Source organism: Nyctereutes procyonoides, unplaced genomic scaffold (assembly GCF_905146905.1).
Source record: "Nyctereutes procyonoides isolate TBG_1078 unplaced genomic scaffold, NYPRO_anot_genome, whole genome shotgun sequence".
Taxonomy (NCBI): Eukaryota; Metazoa; Chordata; class Mammalia; order Carnivora; family Canidae; genus Nyctereutes; species Nyctereutes procyonoides.
The window spans coordinates 28910755-28928338 of NW_026575122.1; the positions used below are offsets into that span (position 1 = coordinate 28910755).

At 34.5% G+C, this 17584-nt stretch overlaps 1 protein-coding gene across 6 annotated transcripts in view; it reads right to left on the reverse strand.

The window, feature by feature from the left end:
* Positions 1–17584, reverse strand: part of VEZT (vezatin, adherens junctions transmembrane protein) — a 74311-nt gene that overhangs the window by 17952 nt on the left and 38775 nt on the right. For 3 of the 6 annotated variants that reach the window (XM_055336434.1, XM_055336432.1, XM_055336436.1), the window contains 5 exons: positions 15870–16145; positions 13063–13200; positions 8883–9030; positions 3747–4078; positions 1422–1615 (listed from right to left, as the gene is read on the reverse strand). In XM_055336434.1, the coding sequence (XP_055192409.1) occupies positions 1422–1615; positions 3747–4078; positions 8883–9030; positions 13063–13200; positions 15870–16145 (1088 nt within the window). Of the gene's footprint in view, positions 1–1421; positions 1616–3746; positions 4079–8882; positions 9031–13062; positions 13213–15869; positions 16146–17584 lie in introns of all 6 variants that reach the window. The other 3 variants (XM_055336433.1, XM_055336431.1, XM_055336435.1) reach the window with 1 other exon arrangement.

Consider the following 17584-nt stretch of genomic DNA (forward strand, 5'->3'; position numbering starts at 1 on the left):
AAAGCATCTGCTTCTTAAAAAAATCATACAAATATTTTATTCAAAGTCACATAGCCATGGCTACTATGAACATTTTAGTGAGAAAAGTTTGCCAATGACTTATATCTTAATTAGTATCATTATCACCTATAAGCAAAAGCCACATATGCAGAACATCATGGCTTATCACTTGCCCAATGTTTTGGAGACAGTTTTAACAATCATGTTCAAGTGACTGCTACAATTTACCATCTCAGAGTATGCTAAGGGGAGGAATAAATGGGATGTATCTCTTAATTCCCAGTCATTTCCGAGTGTTTCCATTTAAAGAAAACGCACTCAAGAAACTAACTGGAATTTAAATAAAAACTTGAGAAAAAAAAAGAAAATGCACTCAAAAGTTCTAGACTTGTCATATCAAAAAGTTTAACATGCATCAATATTTGCATATATTAAAGATCATTGGCAAATTTACCCTCTGAAGAAAAAATTTACTAGCCATTTACATTTTATTTTATTTATTTATTTTTTGGAAGCCATTTACATTTTAGATATAAAGGAAATCTATTAGTGATGCATCCATCAGTAATTAGCATGTTAACATTTCCTTTGAAAAAAGTTAACTTTCACTATGTAAAGACTTATTCAGCTTCTTAATGACATTAAAGTATTACAGATCTAGCTGTAAACAAAACAATGACTAACAGGATGATAAAGCATTAATTATCTTTGGCAGCAATACAATTTCTACACATATATATCTGATTATCATAAAGGCCCAAGGGATAAACATGGTACTATTTATAGCACAAATTTAAAAATTAATATGCCAAATATTTACAGTGAATTAGTGAAATTAGTAAAAACTAATATAAAGTCTGGGTCAAATGAAAGCCATTTTGCAGAAGATTTCAAGATTGCCCTTTTGCCCAGCAACACAAGGCATTCCAATGTCACCATTAAACAATGGCACTTAACATATTTCAGACCCTTAATAACAAATACACAGTATTTGCACAAATACACAGTACCGCTTATCATAGCATTGGTTTACTATTTCTGAATTTCTGACGTATTTTACCTTAAAAGCAAGACTCCTTTTCTGGCCCCTAACTATCAAACTCATTACTACACTAACTGGAAAAGAGTTTCCAGAAGTTCTAATAATGGAATAACACTTATTAAAATCTGTCCTTTCATTAAGTTTTTTAAAAAGGAGCTAAGGATTCAGAGAACTTTCAAATCATATTCATTTGTTTACAAAATAAGGCCAGACTATATTCAATGTCAATTTGTATGTATAAGTTCAACATTTCTTTCAGTAAGCTAAGTTTTGTCAAGTCACTTACATCATAGAGACAAGAAATCCACCTAACAAAATCTTACTGGACTAGAGTAACCATGTATGATAGATGTACATGAAGGAAAGCTCTCACTGGTACCTTTTCTATCTGTGTTTCTTCGTAGCAGTCGGTCCACTTGAGAAATGGCCTCTTCCCAGCAATTGTTGCTTGCCTGAACATGGGGCTGAATCAACTTTAACTTCTGTTCTAGGATTTGATAAGATTCTGATACTAGTTCTTGTGTTTCTTTAGTACAAACAAGTTTTTCAAGTTCATCTTCAAGAATTATTACCCTGAGTAATAAAAACAGAAATGGATTTCTAAAATATTAAAGTAATAATTTATAATTCACAAAGCTTATTTAAGTAATAAGCTTATAAGATGAAAAGAGTTCTGGAGATGGAAGGTGATAATGGTTGCACAAAAATGTATATGTACCTAATGCCACTGAAATGTATGCCTAAAAATGGTAAATTTAATGTTATGTGCATTTTGCCACAATGTTTTTAAAAGCTTATAAAGAGTATCACCTATTTATTAAACAGAATTTCTTTTACATATATGAGGCCACTTATGAACTGAGAGGATAAATTAAGCTCATTTCATATTTAATAGGAAACATAACAGAATCAGGGAGATTAGGCATATATATGTATAAATATAATAACATAAAAATTATAGCTAACATTTTATTTGCATTTTACAGATGAGGAATTAGGTCCAGAGAGTTGAAGCAACTTGCCTAGAGTTATGCAGCTGGGAAGCTGTAAGTCTGGACTGAATCTAAGCACAAAAGTGTAATACCACAGAAAGATAAAGACCATGGTACAAGAATTCAGAAGAGGAGGAAGTTGTTACCAGCTACGGGTACAGAGAGGGAACAGCTAAGGAAGAGGTACTTCTGAGGAAGCACTGAAGGATGGATAAAATTTGAACATGTACCAAAATGAAGAAGGTCATTCTAAATGGTACAGGGGGAAGAGGCATTATGCAGTTTATTTGGACTGAAGGAGTGAGAAACAGAAAGGCAGACTATAATCAGGTTATAGCAAATCCTTTCAACAGACTATTTTATACAGACTTTGGTCCATGCTGCTATCCTCTGAAACCAGTGAAGATTTCTGGTTGAGAAAGCAAATGTATGCCTCAGAAACATTAATTTGGTAGTGAGCACTCTAGAGGCAGAGAGAACAGTATAAGGGTTAATGCCCTAGTGTCCATACTAGGAAGAGCAGAGGGGATGAGTGAGAATGAGGAGTGACACACACAACAAATGTTTAGATAACACTTTTTTTTTTTTTTTTTTTTTTTTAGATAACACTTTTAAAAATTGTGTGCAGCAGTGCCACAGAGCAAATTAGATCTGGTTTGTGACTGGTATACTCTGTTTGAAAGGCAACATATAGTACCATATATAGAATATTTCATTTTTAAACAGGAGACATCCTTCCCATGCATAATCCACAATCTGCCCCAGGCACAAAGCCCCTCTTTTCCATGTCCATCCAGTGTAGCCTCTTTCTTCCCTGAGCCATCTTCCCTCACTCTAATGCATTCTACTAAGTCCTATGTAGTTCTGATGCTATTGCCAAAAGTCAATTCTTTAGAGACTCTGGCTGTGCCCAATACCGCACTTCCACTGAATTTTTTTTCTCTGACATATACCCAACATTTGTTGTCCCCTAAAGTAGAGGTTTCCAGGATCAAGTACATCAACTATAATCTCATCAAGTCACTAAATTCCCATGCCTTTCCCTGATTACCAACACAACATGACCCCAACCATCATTTGATTCAGTCATATATTAGAAGTATCTGTTACAGAAAAATGTCACTGGACTGAATGGATCCTACATCTGACCAAGGCAGGGTACCAATAATACCAAGCCAAGCAGAAGAAAAACAAATATAAACTATGGACCCTGCATCTTACTATTCAACTTGGGCCAAAAAATGTGTCCTCTGGTTCAGAAAATATCCAAACCTGCTATAATTTATTTTTAAAAATTGTAATATATTATTCTTCAGCTATATATATACCAATACCTTTATAACTTACTGTTCCAGGGCTGGCAGCTATGTTCCTTAAATTGTAGGCTTCAGGTTAAGAGCCCTAATTAAAGAGTTAAAACAAGCTCAATCTTTGTTAACATCTCCATTTCAGCTCTCAAACAGAATGAACACCTGCTTTTGTCTTATGTTTCTAGGTTTTCTGTTGAAATCAGACAAAGTTAACACTATAAATGACTCCCCCAAATTATAGAACTTAGAATCATTCTTTCTCTGCTACATTAATAGCTATAAACCATCCTCCATACTGCATGTCTCAATTTTGCTGCTTCTTTCTAGCTATGACACAAGCCAACAGCCAGAATGAAGCTTGCTAATCATGGGGACATTTTCTTATTTGGCTTCTAAACTTACTCATTCAGTAATGCTTTGAGATGGAGCTGCAAGCTGCGTACTGCTGTGTGAACGTTATTTAGTTCTCTTGACTTCTGTTGAGTTTTGGATAAACGTTGGGGTACTGACTGGTGCTGAGTTTCAAAGTACCGATAAAACTCATAGCTGCGCTTAAGCTCTTCCAAGCAGGCAGAATGAGCATGAGGTAGACCTTGAGTCACATCAGATAAAATACGATGAGGCAAAAGTGCTGGAGTAAGTAAGGGCCTGGGAGGTGAATTAGTTGTAGAAAGTAGTAGGGCTAACCGTCTGAAGAACTCCGAACTCTGTGCCACCCAGAGTTGAAACAAGACCTAAAAAGAAAAAGGGACTAGATCAATAAAAAAATTGTCAAAATTCAAAACAAACTATAAATTTGTTTATCTTAACTTCTGGTTAAATTTCCCACTTTATCCTAAGTAATGAGTATAGCTGAGTTTGAACTAATCCTGAAGAGTAGCCAAGAATGTTAGATTGAATTATGTAGTCATAGCATGTGAGAACTTCTAATACAAATATAGTATGTAACACCAGTATGTATTTTAGAATAGTTCTATCCTAGAAAAGAAGTGTTGATAACGAGATACTTATTAAAAATGAATATTCCTTGATGAATTACTTAAAAATTTTACACAAAGTAGAAAAGAAGACAGTAGGAATAATGGACCTATGGAAGTCCAAAGAAATGAATCAGTGATGCATCCAAAATTTTGGATTCAAAATTATACCATTTTGGTCTAGGGAATAGCTAAGAAATAACATAAAAATCAGTCCCAAGTGTTCATAACTCTGAATGTCTGGCACGAGAAACTGCAAAATCCACTCTTGAGAGATACACCCTGAATCAACAAAGGATTTCTCCAGATGTAGTCCTGTTCAAGATGTGGACAATATCCCACAAATAAACAAATACATGAGGAAGCAATCTAGTATGAGTAAGAGTGGACAACAAAAAGATAAATGAACACTTGGATAATTCAGATTTTAATTTTTCACAGCCGTGGAAGTAGATATTACTTTGATTGCTTTAGTAAATGAACTTTAAGTTATACAATTAATGTATTTAATATAAACCTATTTTACTATTAACTTGCTTTTTTTAACTGAGCAAAGTCAAATTTCTAAACTGCTAAAGACACACTATCTAGGAACTCTTGAATTTATATTAACAGCTTACCTCCCAAGTCTTCTTATTTAATAATTTTGTGACCGCAATGATTTTCTTTAGTCTTTTATTTGATCATTCAGCAAAATCTTGAGCACCTAGATATTGATAATGTTCTAGGTGTTGATAATACGACAGGGTACAAACTGAAAAAAATTCTTTTTTTAAAGATTTTATTTATTTATTCATGAGAGACACACACAGAGAGAGACAGAGACATAGGCAGAGGGAGAAGCAGGCTCCCTGCAGGGAGCCTGATGCAGGACTTGATCCCAGGACCCTGGGATCACGACCTGAGCCAAAGGCAGATGCTCAACCAATGAGCTATCCAGGTGCCCCCAAAATCCCGTTCTTGATGGAATTATATTCAGGTGGCAGGGGGAGCAAAAGACTCTAACAAGTAAAAGATAGTTTCTTGGCTGATGAGCTATGGGAAAAAACACAGCAAAGAAGGGGAATAGTGAATGTGTGCATACATGGGGAGAGGGAAAGGGGTAGAGGCAGAAGGAGGGAAAGATGGGGTGGCCAAGAAGGTCTCTAAATAAGTGTCATCTGAAGGAACTGAGCCATGGGACTATTAACAGGGAAGAGAGTTACAGGAAGCAGGAGGTTCAAGTGCCAAGTCCTGTAGTAGGAGTATACAGTATGTGGCATATCTGAAGAACAGTAAGGTCAGTATGGCTGGGTACAGTAAGTAAGGGAAGCATGGTAAGCAATGAAGTCCCTGAAATAACTGGCTTTTATTCTAAGAAAAATGGGGAGCCACTGAAGGGTTCTGAACAGTCAGAAGGTTACTACAGTAATCTAGGTGAGAGTTAAAGGTAGCTTGTACGACAGTGGTTAGTGGCTAAGAGGAGAGCGATAGCGAGACTCTGGATATACCATAAAAATAGAACAAGACAATCTCTTGACAGACTGTTTATGAGAGAAAAAGTGTTATCAAGGATGATGGAGTTTGGGCCACAGCAATGGAAAGAATTAAGTTGGCATAGCTTAAATCATTATTGAATCACTACCACATTCTCCAGTTAAACAAAACTAAGAAATATACATTTTTTCCCATTTGTTGTTTGGATAGGGAAGTGGCTCTGGATAACAGCATAACCACTGCTTATGGGCAAATAGGAAATTTTGATTTAAAGCATTTTCACAAAATGGGGATTTTTTTTTTTTATGGCAGGAAAAATACTTTAAACTGATGAAAAACCTAGTTAAAAATTTGAAGAAAAAAGAGATAAGGATTCTATCATACTTAATATTCCATATACATCACCTTGGGCACAACAAAGAGTAGTTTTTTTTTGTTCAAAGGTATATCACTTGCTAAGTTTTTCTGAGAGAAGATATGTGAACAATAAAATCTAAATCCAAAAGGCATTTTCTTTATAGACACACTAAAAATTACAAAGGGAAACAAAAGGCCCTGATTTATTTGTAAAACATCTTTCACTATATTTTTTTTAAAAAGCTTTAATTGGGATCCCTGGGTGGCGCAGCGGTTTGGCGCCTGCCTTTGACCCAGGGCGCGATCCTGGAGAGCCGGGATCGAATCCCACGTCGGGCTCCCAGTGCATGGAGCCTGCTTCTCCCTCTGCCTGTGTCTCTGCCTCTCTCTCTCTCGCTCTCTGTGTGACTATCATAAATAAATAAAAAAAAAAATTTATAAAAAAAAAAAAAAAAATAAAAAGCTTTAATTAATGTTGTCCTTTAGGGAGAGAATTTTCCTTTAAAATTTGACTTACAAAATCTGTTTTTAAATTCTTTATCTGGGTACAATGACAACTATACAAGGTGGCAAAACACTGTTTTTGAACATTATACAGAGGTTTTCAGTAGTTTATAAACTCTATGGACCTCAAGATAAAGCTTCTTGCAGAGACTGATATTCCTGGTAATAACGCAACACAATCATTGAGTTTGATTATGGATTACTTACGTGTCAAGATAAAAGCAAACGCCAAAGTAGTAAAGTTAGTCTAATTTGTAAAACAACTTAGGTGAACAAAAAGGATTTAGCCACAACTAGCATCTTTTGCAGAAGTGGAATTACTGTTCAAAGCACATATGATTTTTTTTTTTAATTTTTATTTATTTATGATAGTCACACAGAGAGAGAGAGAGAGAGAGGCAGAGACACAGGCAGAGGGAGAAGCAGGCTCCATGCACCGGGAGCCCGACGTGGGATTCGATCCCGGGTCTCCAGGATCGCGCCCTGGGCCAAAGACCGGCGCTAAACCACTGCGCCACCCAGGGATCCCAGCACATATGATTTTTAAGGCTCTTTATAGATCAAATTGCATTCTTTTTTTTTTTTTAAAGATTTTTATTTATTTGAGAAAGACTGTGAGCATGAGAGGGCATAGTGGGGGAGGGAAAGGCAGAAGCAGACTCCTCACAGAGCATGGAGCCTGACACAGGGCTCAGACCCAGGACCCCAAGAACATGACTTGAGCAGAAGGCAGATACTTAACTGACTGAGCCACTCAAGTGTCCCTATGTTAAACTGCATTATGAACAACTTTAGGGAATCAAGGAAACCAATAAGAAAATTATTGCAGTAACCTAGGTAAGAAATGATGAGGGCTAGAATGAAGATGGCAGGAAGGGATATAATGGATGGGTTTAAACATTTTCAAGGTCAAACAGACACAAGAATCTATTGACAAACTGGATACAGGGATAAAAAGATAAGAAGGATGGTATCCAGGTTTCTAGCTTAATAAGTTGTGTGCTGCCATTTATTGAAATGGGATGGAAAGGGGATAAGAATAAATCAAGGCAAATTTCAAGTAATAGTGAAGGAAAAAAGAAAACCAAAAGAATTAGAATATTTATGTGAATCTGAAAATTTTAAAGATACAGAGATCAATGCAGTCTCAAAACAAAATGGATCTTGGTATGTATGCTGTCAACTACACTTGCACTGGCTTTCATGGGTATCAAGTGAAGTTCTTAAGATTAGAAACAGAGATATCTAAGTGGAGTTTGCTAAATACTGAGAAGGAATCTAAAGACACTGGGACTGACTATTTAAAACCACTACTAGAATCTTACCAAACACATGGTTTTTGTAACTTGCATTTATTTTGTTTTTTCCATCTTAAAATTTTTCTACTACTCATTTCAAAGAATGTACCATAAATCATCATTAATCTTATATTACTGAACTTTTGTTTCCAATATTTGTCGTTGTAGGAATACCATGAACCTACCTAGAGTATATTTTGACTACTTAGATAAATCTTTAAGATTAAGATTACTGAAGAGTATGTATCTTTCTGAAGATTGATACTAACTGCTAAAGTGTACCAATTTATACTTTTATTAACTAGTGTGTTAGGTCTCTCTGATCTTCATAGATAACAAATATTACCAACTTAAGATCCTTGGCAAAATATCTACCTATTACTAATGAGATTTAAAGTTTTGTATTTATGGGCCATTTCTATTTGTTCCTTTGTGAAATCAGTTTATGCACCTGTCATAACTGGTCTAGGCTTCACATACCATGGTACTCTTTATGTAGAAAGATTTGTATCTACCCTTGTTAAAAATTACTGCAATTTTTTAACTTAAAAGTTAATTTTTATATAGTCAAATAGATCATTTTATGCAGATTTTCCAAGGAAAGATTTTGATCTTCAGAGTTCTTTACCCAAGTTTGTTACAACAAATAGTCATAAAATCATTCATATTGGTTTTCTATTAACGTAAAATCATTTATCTATAAACTCTGATTTAAGGCAAGAAATGCTTTTAATAAGAATTTTAGGTATTTTGATATCAAAATATAAGGATCACCTCATCCAATCTTCATGATGCTCTCAACTCTTAAAGACAGCTTCACAAACATCAAGAAGGCTATTATGATGATAGTATTTAGCCATTTACATTCATATAGCACAGGTACAAACTATCTTTTGGTCAGCCCTTCTGTTCCACAGACAGATTACCTTCAAAGCAGGCAGGCTAAAGCCATCTGTAAGATTATGGGCTTCCTCTTCTGAAATCTGCTCTTCACTAAGTCCCAGGCCCAGCTCCTTAAAAGGCACCACACAGATGTAGTTGGTTACATTGTCACTCTCAGAGTTCAGGGGGTAGGTTAAATTAGGTTAAGGCAATCAACAAAGCCTTTTCATTAAAAGTATAAAGGGTACAGTAAAACCATCAAAGATTACTAATCTTTATTCTGAACTGTGACTTGAGGTGATGAATGCCCATTAAAAAAAAACAAAACAAAAACAACTAAATCTCAAAATCTACTATATTAACATACCTCTGGTATCTTACAGGATACTTGTGAATAAAGTATCTTTACATCTATCTAAAGATTTAAAAGTTCAACTCTTTACAAGTGCTAAAGTGCTAACTTCGTTATTTCTGACCAGTACCTTTAGAAACTGTATCCTGTACTTTACTGTAATCATGGCTGAGGCCCTGACTATGCTACAGGAAACATCAGTTCCTTGCAGTGTGCATCCTTGCAGTGTGCACCCAGAACATCATTAGAACTAAGCCTGTTGTATTTAAGTTGTTCCACACAGACCACTGTTCTGTTTCTGCTTTCCTCTTCCTCATGGGCATCTATCAAATTTACTATGTGATTTTTCCCCCTTCAAGAGATTTTGTTTTGTTGCTGTTTTTAATTTAAGGTTTTTGTGGGTGGTGGTGGTAGGGGATGGAACAGAGGGAAAGAGAAAATCTTAAGTAAGGCTCCAAGGCTCCATGCTGGGCTAGATGCTCCCAGCATGGAACCTGATAGGGCCTTGATCTCACAACCCTGAGATCATGACCTGAGCCGAAATCAAGAGTCAGATGCTTAGCTGACTGAGGCACCCAGGTACCAGCTCCGCTTCAACAGTTTTTGTAAAGAATTATATCCATACAATTCCTGATACTGAACTATTTTTATATTTCTAGCATACTCCTATCTGGTCATATAACAATATTTTAATATAGTACTATAGTAAATCTATAAATATTCTATTTAAGTATTTTGTATCTCCATCTGTGAGATTGGTCTAATTTTTAATTCTTTGTAACTTGTGTTTTGGTACGCAGTTATAGAATCTTCATAAATAAAATGATGTAGGGGAGGCTTCCTAACCTTTTCTATGGTCTGAAATAGTTTGGTTTTTTTTCCCGGCAGGACAAGAACTAGGATTTATTTTAGCAGAAGTGATGTCCGGGAGCCACACGGTGGGCCCAGGAGCAGCCACGGCAGCAAAGGCCTGGAAGACAAGGCGCCTCTGCCCTCCCGGCCCACGGCCGCCCCGGGGAGAGAGCCAGAGGAAGCCCGGGCCGCTTCGGCACAAGATGAAATAGTTTTTTAAAAAACTTTAAAACCATCTGGATCTGATAGTTAAAATCTCTTTTATCAATTTAGTTTTTGAACATGTAAATATATCTACAGGATTAAAATTAATAAGGTACAAAAAATTCATAAGGCATTAAGAGGACAGTAAAAAGTGCCTTCTACCCTTGTCCCTTAGCCACCTCATTCCCCTGGCCAAAGGCAAAAACAATCACTCTTACTAGTATTGCTCAAGACATCCTCGTGCATCTTTCAAGAAATTATGTATACATGCATACATAAAAGCAAATCCAAATAAATAAATGTGTATGTGGGGATATATATCATATACAATATATATGTATCTCCCACATATATATAAAAGCTACACACACACACACACACACAGTTATGCACAAATGGAAGCATAGCATAAATAATGCTCTGTACACTTCATTTTTTTCCCAACAACATAATTTGGGTATCATTCCACAGTAGTGCATCAAGAACTTTATCACTTTTTTACAGCTGCAAGTTTTCCATTGTTTATATATAACCAGGTGTTTTCTTTTTTAAATGGATTATTTTTTATCACATACCAAATCTCTTTTAAGTTTTTGAAATCTTCCCAGGTCAGTTTTGAAGGTCTGTATTTTGATAAGAAATTAACCATTTCCTCCTACATTTTCAAAGTTGCTGCCACAAAGTTGTATATATTATCTCCTTATACTTATTTTAATTTCTTCCCTATCTATGGTTACACCTCTGTTCCCATTACTAACTTTGTATATTTCTACTCTTTGATCAGGCATCCAAGGGTTTATATTGGTCTTTTTAAAGGAATAATAGGTAGATTCTTTTTTATTTTAATTCTTTAAGGTTTCTTGTGTGGTAAATATGTTCTGGTCCCTGCCTACTCTGAATCTCATCTCATACCCCAACTCCCAACTTACTGTGCTCTCTAGTCAGGATGGCCTTCTTGGTATATTCAATCACACTAAAATAATTCCTGTCACAAGATCTTTATACTCACTGGTCCATCAAATTGGAACATGATCTTTCTCCTCATTCAAATCTCTTTTTAAATGTCAACTCCTTAGTGAGGCCTTCCCCTACGATCCAATCAAAAGCAGTAACCCACCAATCACTCTCTATCCTACTCTGCTGGGGCTTTTTACTCTATAATAGATATGTGAAAATCTCATCTGTTCACTTTTTATTCATTATCTAATCCACTAATCCACTAGAAGGTAAGAGCCATGAGTACAAGGATTTTATCTTTCTTGTTCACTGCTAGGTTTCTATTATCTAGGAAAGTGACTGGCACAGGAAACACAAATTTGCAATCTACATTATTAGGCTATCCCTTTTACTCCCCTACCCCTCACTAAACTGTTAAGAAACTTGAGGCAGGGATCATGTCTATTATGTGTACCACCATAAATCTAGTGACTGGCATATTGCTTGGCACTGAGTTTATTCTAAAAAAACATTTACTGAATGAGTAACTACTTGAAGTTCACATGCCACACTACCATATCTCTATCTCTTTTCATATCTTTGCTTCATTCTACTTGGAATGCAGACACTTATTATCCTCAAGGTCAACTCCTTAAAAGCATTCTCTGACCCTACTGACCAAGTATATGTCATGCTATGTTGGAAGGTACCCTCAGCATTTATACTGTATTATGAACACCAGCTTATCTATTAAGTATACTCAAGTCTTTAGAAGTAGGGCATATAAGTTTTTATGTCTTTGTAGCACAGAGCAGAGGTATTTAGGTAGTGGGGAATTGAATGGACAAATTCATGACTAAAATTAAAATGCTTTCAATTTCCAAAGTATTATAGTACTGTACAGTTAAAAAATATATAGAAAAGATTTTAAGTCATAAGTCCTACAGTCAAGACACAACTTCACCTCTTACCAGTTGTGTAACACCAAGCAAATCACACAAAATGGAGATTTTATTTAGTTTTTCTCCTAAAATGGAGATAAAAAGACCTAGCTGGAAAGGTATATATAAAGATATAATAAAGCACTCTGTAAACTTAACATTTACAGAGTTTACCCCAAATACTGAAGGTACAAGTGTTTTTGCATTCCATTTACTCATAATTTAAATTACCTATGAATTTTAACTGAAATAAAGATCCTATATACCTTTATTTCCTGATAAACAGAACTAATTTCCTGACTTAGTAAATTTAAGTGACAGACTTACTGTCATGCAGTCTCTGAGTGTTTATTATACACCAGACAATATCTAAGCACTTTACATGCACTAACTCATTTGATGTCAACAAAAAAGAGTCAGGAAGAGTATGCTGTTATTGCCATTTTTAAAATGAATAAAGTGAGGTACAGAAAGTTAAGAAGCTTGCTTAGAGGTCAGCTAGGCAGTGACCAATACAGCCAAAATTTAAACTTAACCAATCTGACTTGAGAGATTCTGTTTTTATGAAAGGGGAAGGATTTCCTGTTACCAGTTTATTCCCATGTCATGACGCATATTTGCTGGGTCCAGTAACTTAAAAATGTCAGTCCTAGCAGGGCCAGATTCTCCTGACTTTATTCTTTAGACAAGTGAAGGGAGGGCCTTCAAGTTTTTTCCTTGTTGAAACTGAGCCACACAAGAACAGAAAAACTTTCTTCCTGTCTGTTATTGTTATTCCCTCTAGAATGCTTTTCCAGTTTTAAAATAGAAGTGATAATGGAAATAGCTTTAAAACAGGCAATCTCAGTTTACACTCAACTTACACAGGATGCAACTATGCTATCTATATTTACAACTCTGGAGGCATATTTATTCTTACATATAGACAGAAAAGGATATTTTTTCAGCATATATAGGGTAGCTAGCCTTGCTGCTTGAAAGTTGGCTCTTACAGTTCTGTAGACAGCTTTCCGAAGACCGATGAGATGCTGACTGGGATGCTGTCCAGCTTTATTAAATGAGCAAGCAGCACTGACCCTGTCAAGCAAACTTGAAAAGTAAAATGTGATACAACTGTACAGGTGTCCTAATGCTTTTGTTTCCTCAATCCACAATTCTATTAAACTTAGAAAAAAAATCCTTTTTTGTGATTTTTATTAGAAAATGACTGTAAATATCCCAATTCAGGTCTCACAAATAGTCATTTCTCTGATACATGTATAGCCACCAAAAAAAAGACAAATGAAAAATTAAAATCTCACAGAGTAAAGGCTTCTTCTGATATGAGAAAACAATAAATTTTAGTCAAAATATAGTAGAAATGTAGGAATACTTATGGAAGACATTGCAACTTTTTGATATAAACAATCTACTTGCTAAAATATACTAGAGTAGTACTACTTTATATTCAGTTTTCAAAACCTGTATCTACAGTAAGTATGAAAGCCTTAATTATAAAAACTTTTACATTCTTAATATGCATTTAATATGTTCATCAACCATATTTTTGGTCACTTGTACAGAACAATCAAATATTATATAGAAATACATTCTGTACATTCATAAAAGTAGGGTAAAATGACTTACCCACCTGCTGCCACTGGCACTTACCTACTCAAAATGAAGTAGGGGACGCAGATAACAGGACCAGTGGCCAACAGGGGAATGCAAGTAGAAAGGCAAAGGAAGGGTTACTAGGTAGTAGCAGAGCTACTCTCAAAGCTATTCAAGAAGATGCATTTTTATAGCACTTTCCAAAAGATAAAAGGGGAGTACCTATTGCAACAATGATATATAATATCATCCTTTTATTAATGAGACAAAAAATAATTACATATTACAAAGCTATCAGATAATAGTTTTTTCACCTAACCAGTAACCTCTCCTAGTAGCAAAACAAAATATTGAAATTTATAAATTTCTTATACTATAACCACAAATTTTCAAAACAAGATTATCTAACTCAAAACTCTTAAAATATTAAACCAAACTAAAATACATTCAGACATTAACAAAATGAGACAAAGAATGGTTAAATTCCTTGCTAGAGAGGACAAATCGAGGCAGAACAAAACACATGTTTTCAATATATGGTACTATTATTGAGTTTCATTTTACTAATAAATCAGTTGTAAAGATGACAATATTTCTAAAAGCGTTATGGTTCAAGATTCATTATCCTTCATAATTTTTTCTCAATCCATTATCCAGTTAGATGGAGATAAGTGAAACAATTTTTTCCAACATTTCTTTTGTCTGACTGCACGTCAACAAAGTTGTAATCTAGTGGTAAGTCCTGTCTAGCTGGCCTATTTTAGCTCTTTGTGCCAATTCTATACATAATTCTCTAATGTAAGTTGGAAAATGACAAAAAGCACAAAATCCCCTATACATGCCTAAACATTAACTGGACACCTAGCCACTCTGCTTAACCAATCTTCTCAATGAAATACTGTGCAAATCAAGAATGAAAAGGAGCTATTTTTAACTTTTAAAATCAAGATGCTCAAACGACTTAATATTTGCTATGCTCTACCAACAAACAGACTTTAACTACAATAGAAGGACAAAAATTAACAGAGAACTATTACATTTTGAATTAAGCAGAAAGGGAAATCACAAAATCTCCCTCATGGCTTGGCATTGTTTAAATACTGTTCTAGAACGCAACAGAGTGAAGAAGATGACTACTGGAGATTCTTCTACTTCCCTGGGTCATGATTTTCCATAGACAGTTTTCCCGTCAGTACTGTTTAAGTGTTATTCTAGAGCATGGCAAAGTGAAGAACGAGTTGACTACCCACGGTTCTTCTGTGCTCCCTTTATGTGATTTTCCAGGTATTAGTAAAATTAAGAGTAATAATTATTCTTCACCATATACTTACTTTCTCCCACCTACATATTGCAAAGGTTATAGGAGTTAAATAAATCATTATATAGTACAGTACAACTGTCATTTGTTAGTGGTTAGTAGGTAGCCTAGTGGACTGGAAACAAGCTCCAGAGTCAGGTGGAATAGATCTGAACATTTGCTCTCCCACATGTAATTGTATGCTTTTAGTTATATGTAAAATTACCTAACACAGTATTTGGAACATAAATAGTACTCAATAAATAAATATAACTACCCTTTTAATAAATACCCTATATATCTGGTAGCTTAATATTTAATTATGACTAGACTAGAATATTTAACCTCCTGTGAGAAGGTGAAACATCATTATTTGTCTGATATTCTGAGAGTATTAGTGCCAAAATATCTGCTAACATTTACTAAGGAATATCCTTAATGCATGTCAAAATTTTTCAGAATGAATTCAAGTCCGATACATCTATTATTTAAACTGAGGAAAGAGAGCATCTGGCAGAGAGTAAAGGAAACAAAGATTTGTTGGGTAATTTTGCATGCTAGGTTCAATGTGAGGCACTCTCTCTACATTATTTCATAAAATAATCACATGATAACACAGAAATAATCATAATTCTCAAGGCTCTTTGGTTTCTCAAAGTAGATAAGCAGAATCATACTACATATTAAATCCAGCATATAATGTATTTATTCCTTCACAGTTAATAGACTTTAGTAAGTGCCTAAGAGGAACCTACTTTTTAAAAAAATGCAACACAGAAATGAAAATAGGTAATAAAATTCTAATTTAGGGAATAGAAAAAGATTATTTTAAAAATAAAATGAAGAATGAACTCACAGTGTAAATCCTCGGGAAATGACTTCAGTTTCTTGAATGAGACGTAAAGCTTTTCTCACAAGGTTAGTAAAAGCTCGGCTATTTGTTGCTGTATCTTCTAAATGGACATGGTATTTTTTTAGAGTTACTTGTAGTTTGGCTGTCCTCCATAATCTCAAAGCTCTTATGATCAGAAAAATAAATAGAATCATTCCCCATACCAGCCAGGAAGATACAATCCACCAAGTGGGAAGCATAATGAGCAAACTAATGAAGGCAAACAACACTGAGACATCCCTACAACAAAGAAACCGAGAAAATGATATTCATCAGACCAGAGAAAGATGTATTACTTTAATCAGCAATTTAGGTTTACTAAAATAGATAAAATGCTAGCTTCTTTGTAAAGTAAAACTTAAAAACTATGATATTTAAACAAGTAATGTGAAATAGTTAAAAAAAATCTAGCAACTAAATAATGGTGCTTAGGTATTAAATTCTGAGCTAAGTTTAGGTAATAGATGTCTTCTGAAATGACTTTTTTTTTTTTTAAAGATATGGACTCCTCTAACCTAAAAACAAAGTATAGAGTTTAAAATCCAACTTTAAAATTTAAAAGAAAAACAATTTTTACTAATTTTTAATATTAAAATACATTTTAATAAGTCATTATTTAATAAGTAATTATTAGGAGTTCTTTTCCCAAATCAGACACTAATTACTTGCACAGAAACAAATATCTCAAGAAAATATAAGTATTTTTCCAATAGAAATAATATATACTTAAGTAACTGTTTCATTTAAGTCATCTAATTTTAAATAATCACTATCATAAATCTGGAATATACATACTTATTGCAGCCCATAATATGCACAAACTTTTACTTTTACACTGCTTTATTTATTGATTGATATTTAAAAGATTTTTTGTATTTATTCATGAGAGACAGAGTGAGAGGCAGAGACACAGGCAGAGGGAGAAGCAGGCTCCATGCAGGGAGTCTGATGTGGGACTGAATTCTGCGACTCCAGGATCATACCCTGGGCCAAAGGCAGGCACTAAACTGCTGAGCTACTACCCAGGGATCCCCTACATTGCTTTAAATTAAGTAAAAATATATATGAATTTTTTTTCTCTAGGTCAATTAGAAATCTACAGACTAAAATACATCTTTTAGGCAATGAAGACTTTGGTAAAAAGGTATACAAGAAAGAGGTGAATATAGGGAGATGTATCTGAGGATATCTAAAAAAACACTTAAAGATAGTTATAATAATCATTATAAAGAAAGTCACATGTAAGAATGCTTCTTCTTCTTCTTCTTCTTCTTCTTTTTTTTTTTTTTTTAAGAATGCTTCTTAATAAATATTTACCTGCCCTAATTTCTTTTGGAATCCTTTAACTTTCAGATGGTACTGATAATATCAAAGCAAAATCTCATCATATACTTTTATGTATTAACAGCAAAATCTAAAAGTATTTACAGGCCTGAAGGTTGCTTAATCACATCATGGCTAAAGGAAACTTGAAAGTTAAAGCTGTAAAATTCTTAAAACCCTGGTTCCTTGTAGCAGCCCCTTGCATTCTTATATTTGTAAAGGATAAGATACTTTACTTCATCATGATGCTGAGTGCTACAGATTTAGAAGACATACCTTGCTACCTATTACAGTATGAAACATTTGTCAGCATGACAGGGAAGACATAAATTCAGAACACTGAGGCCAATGTTATG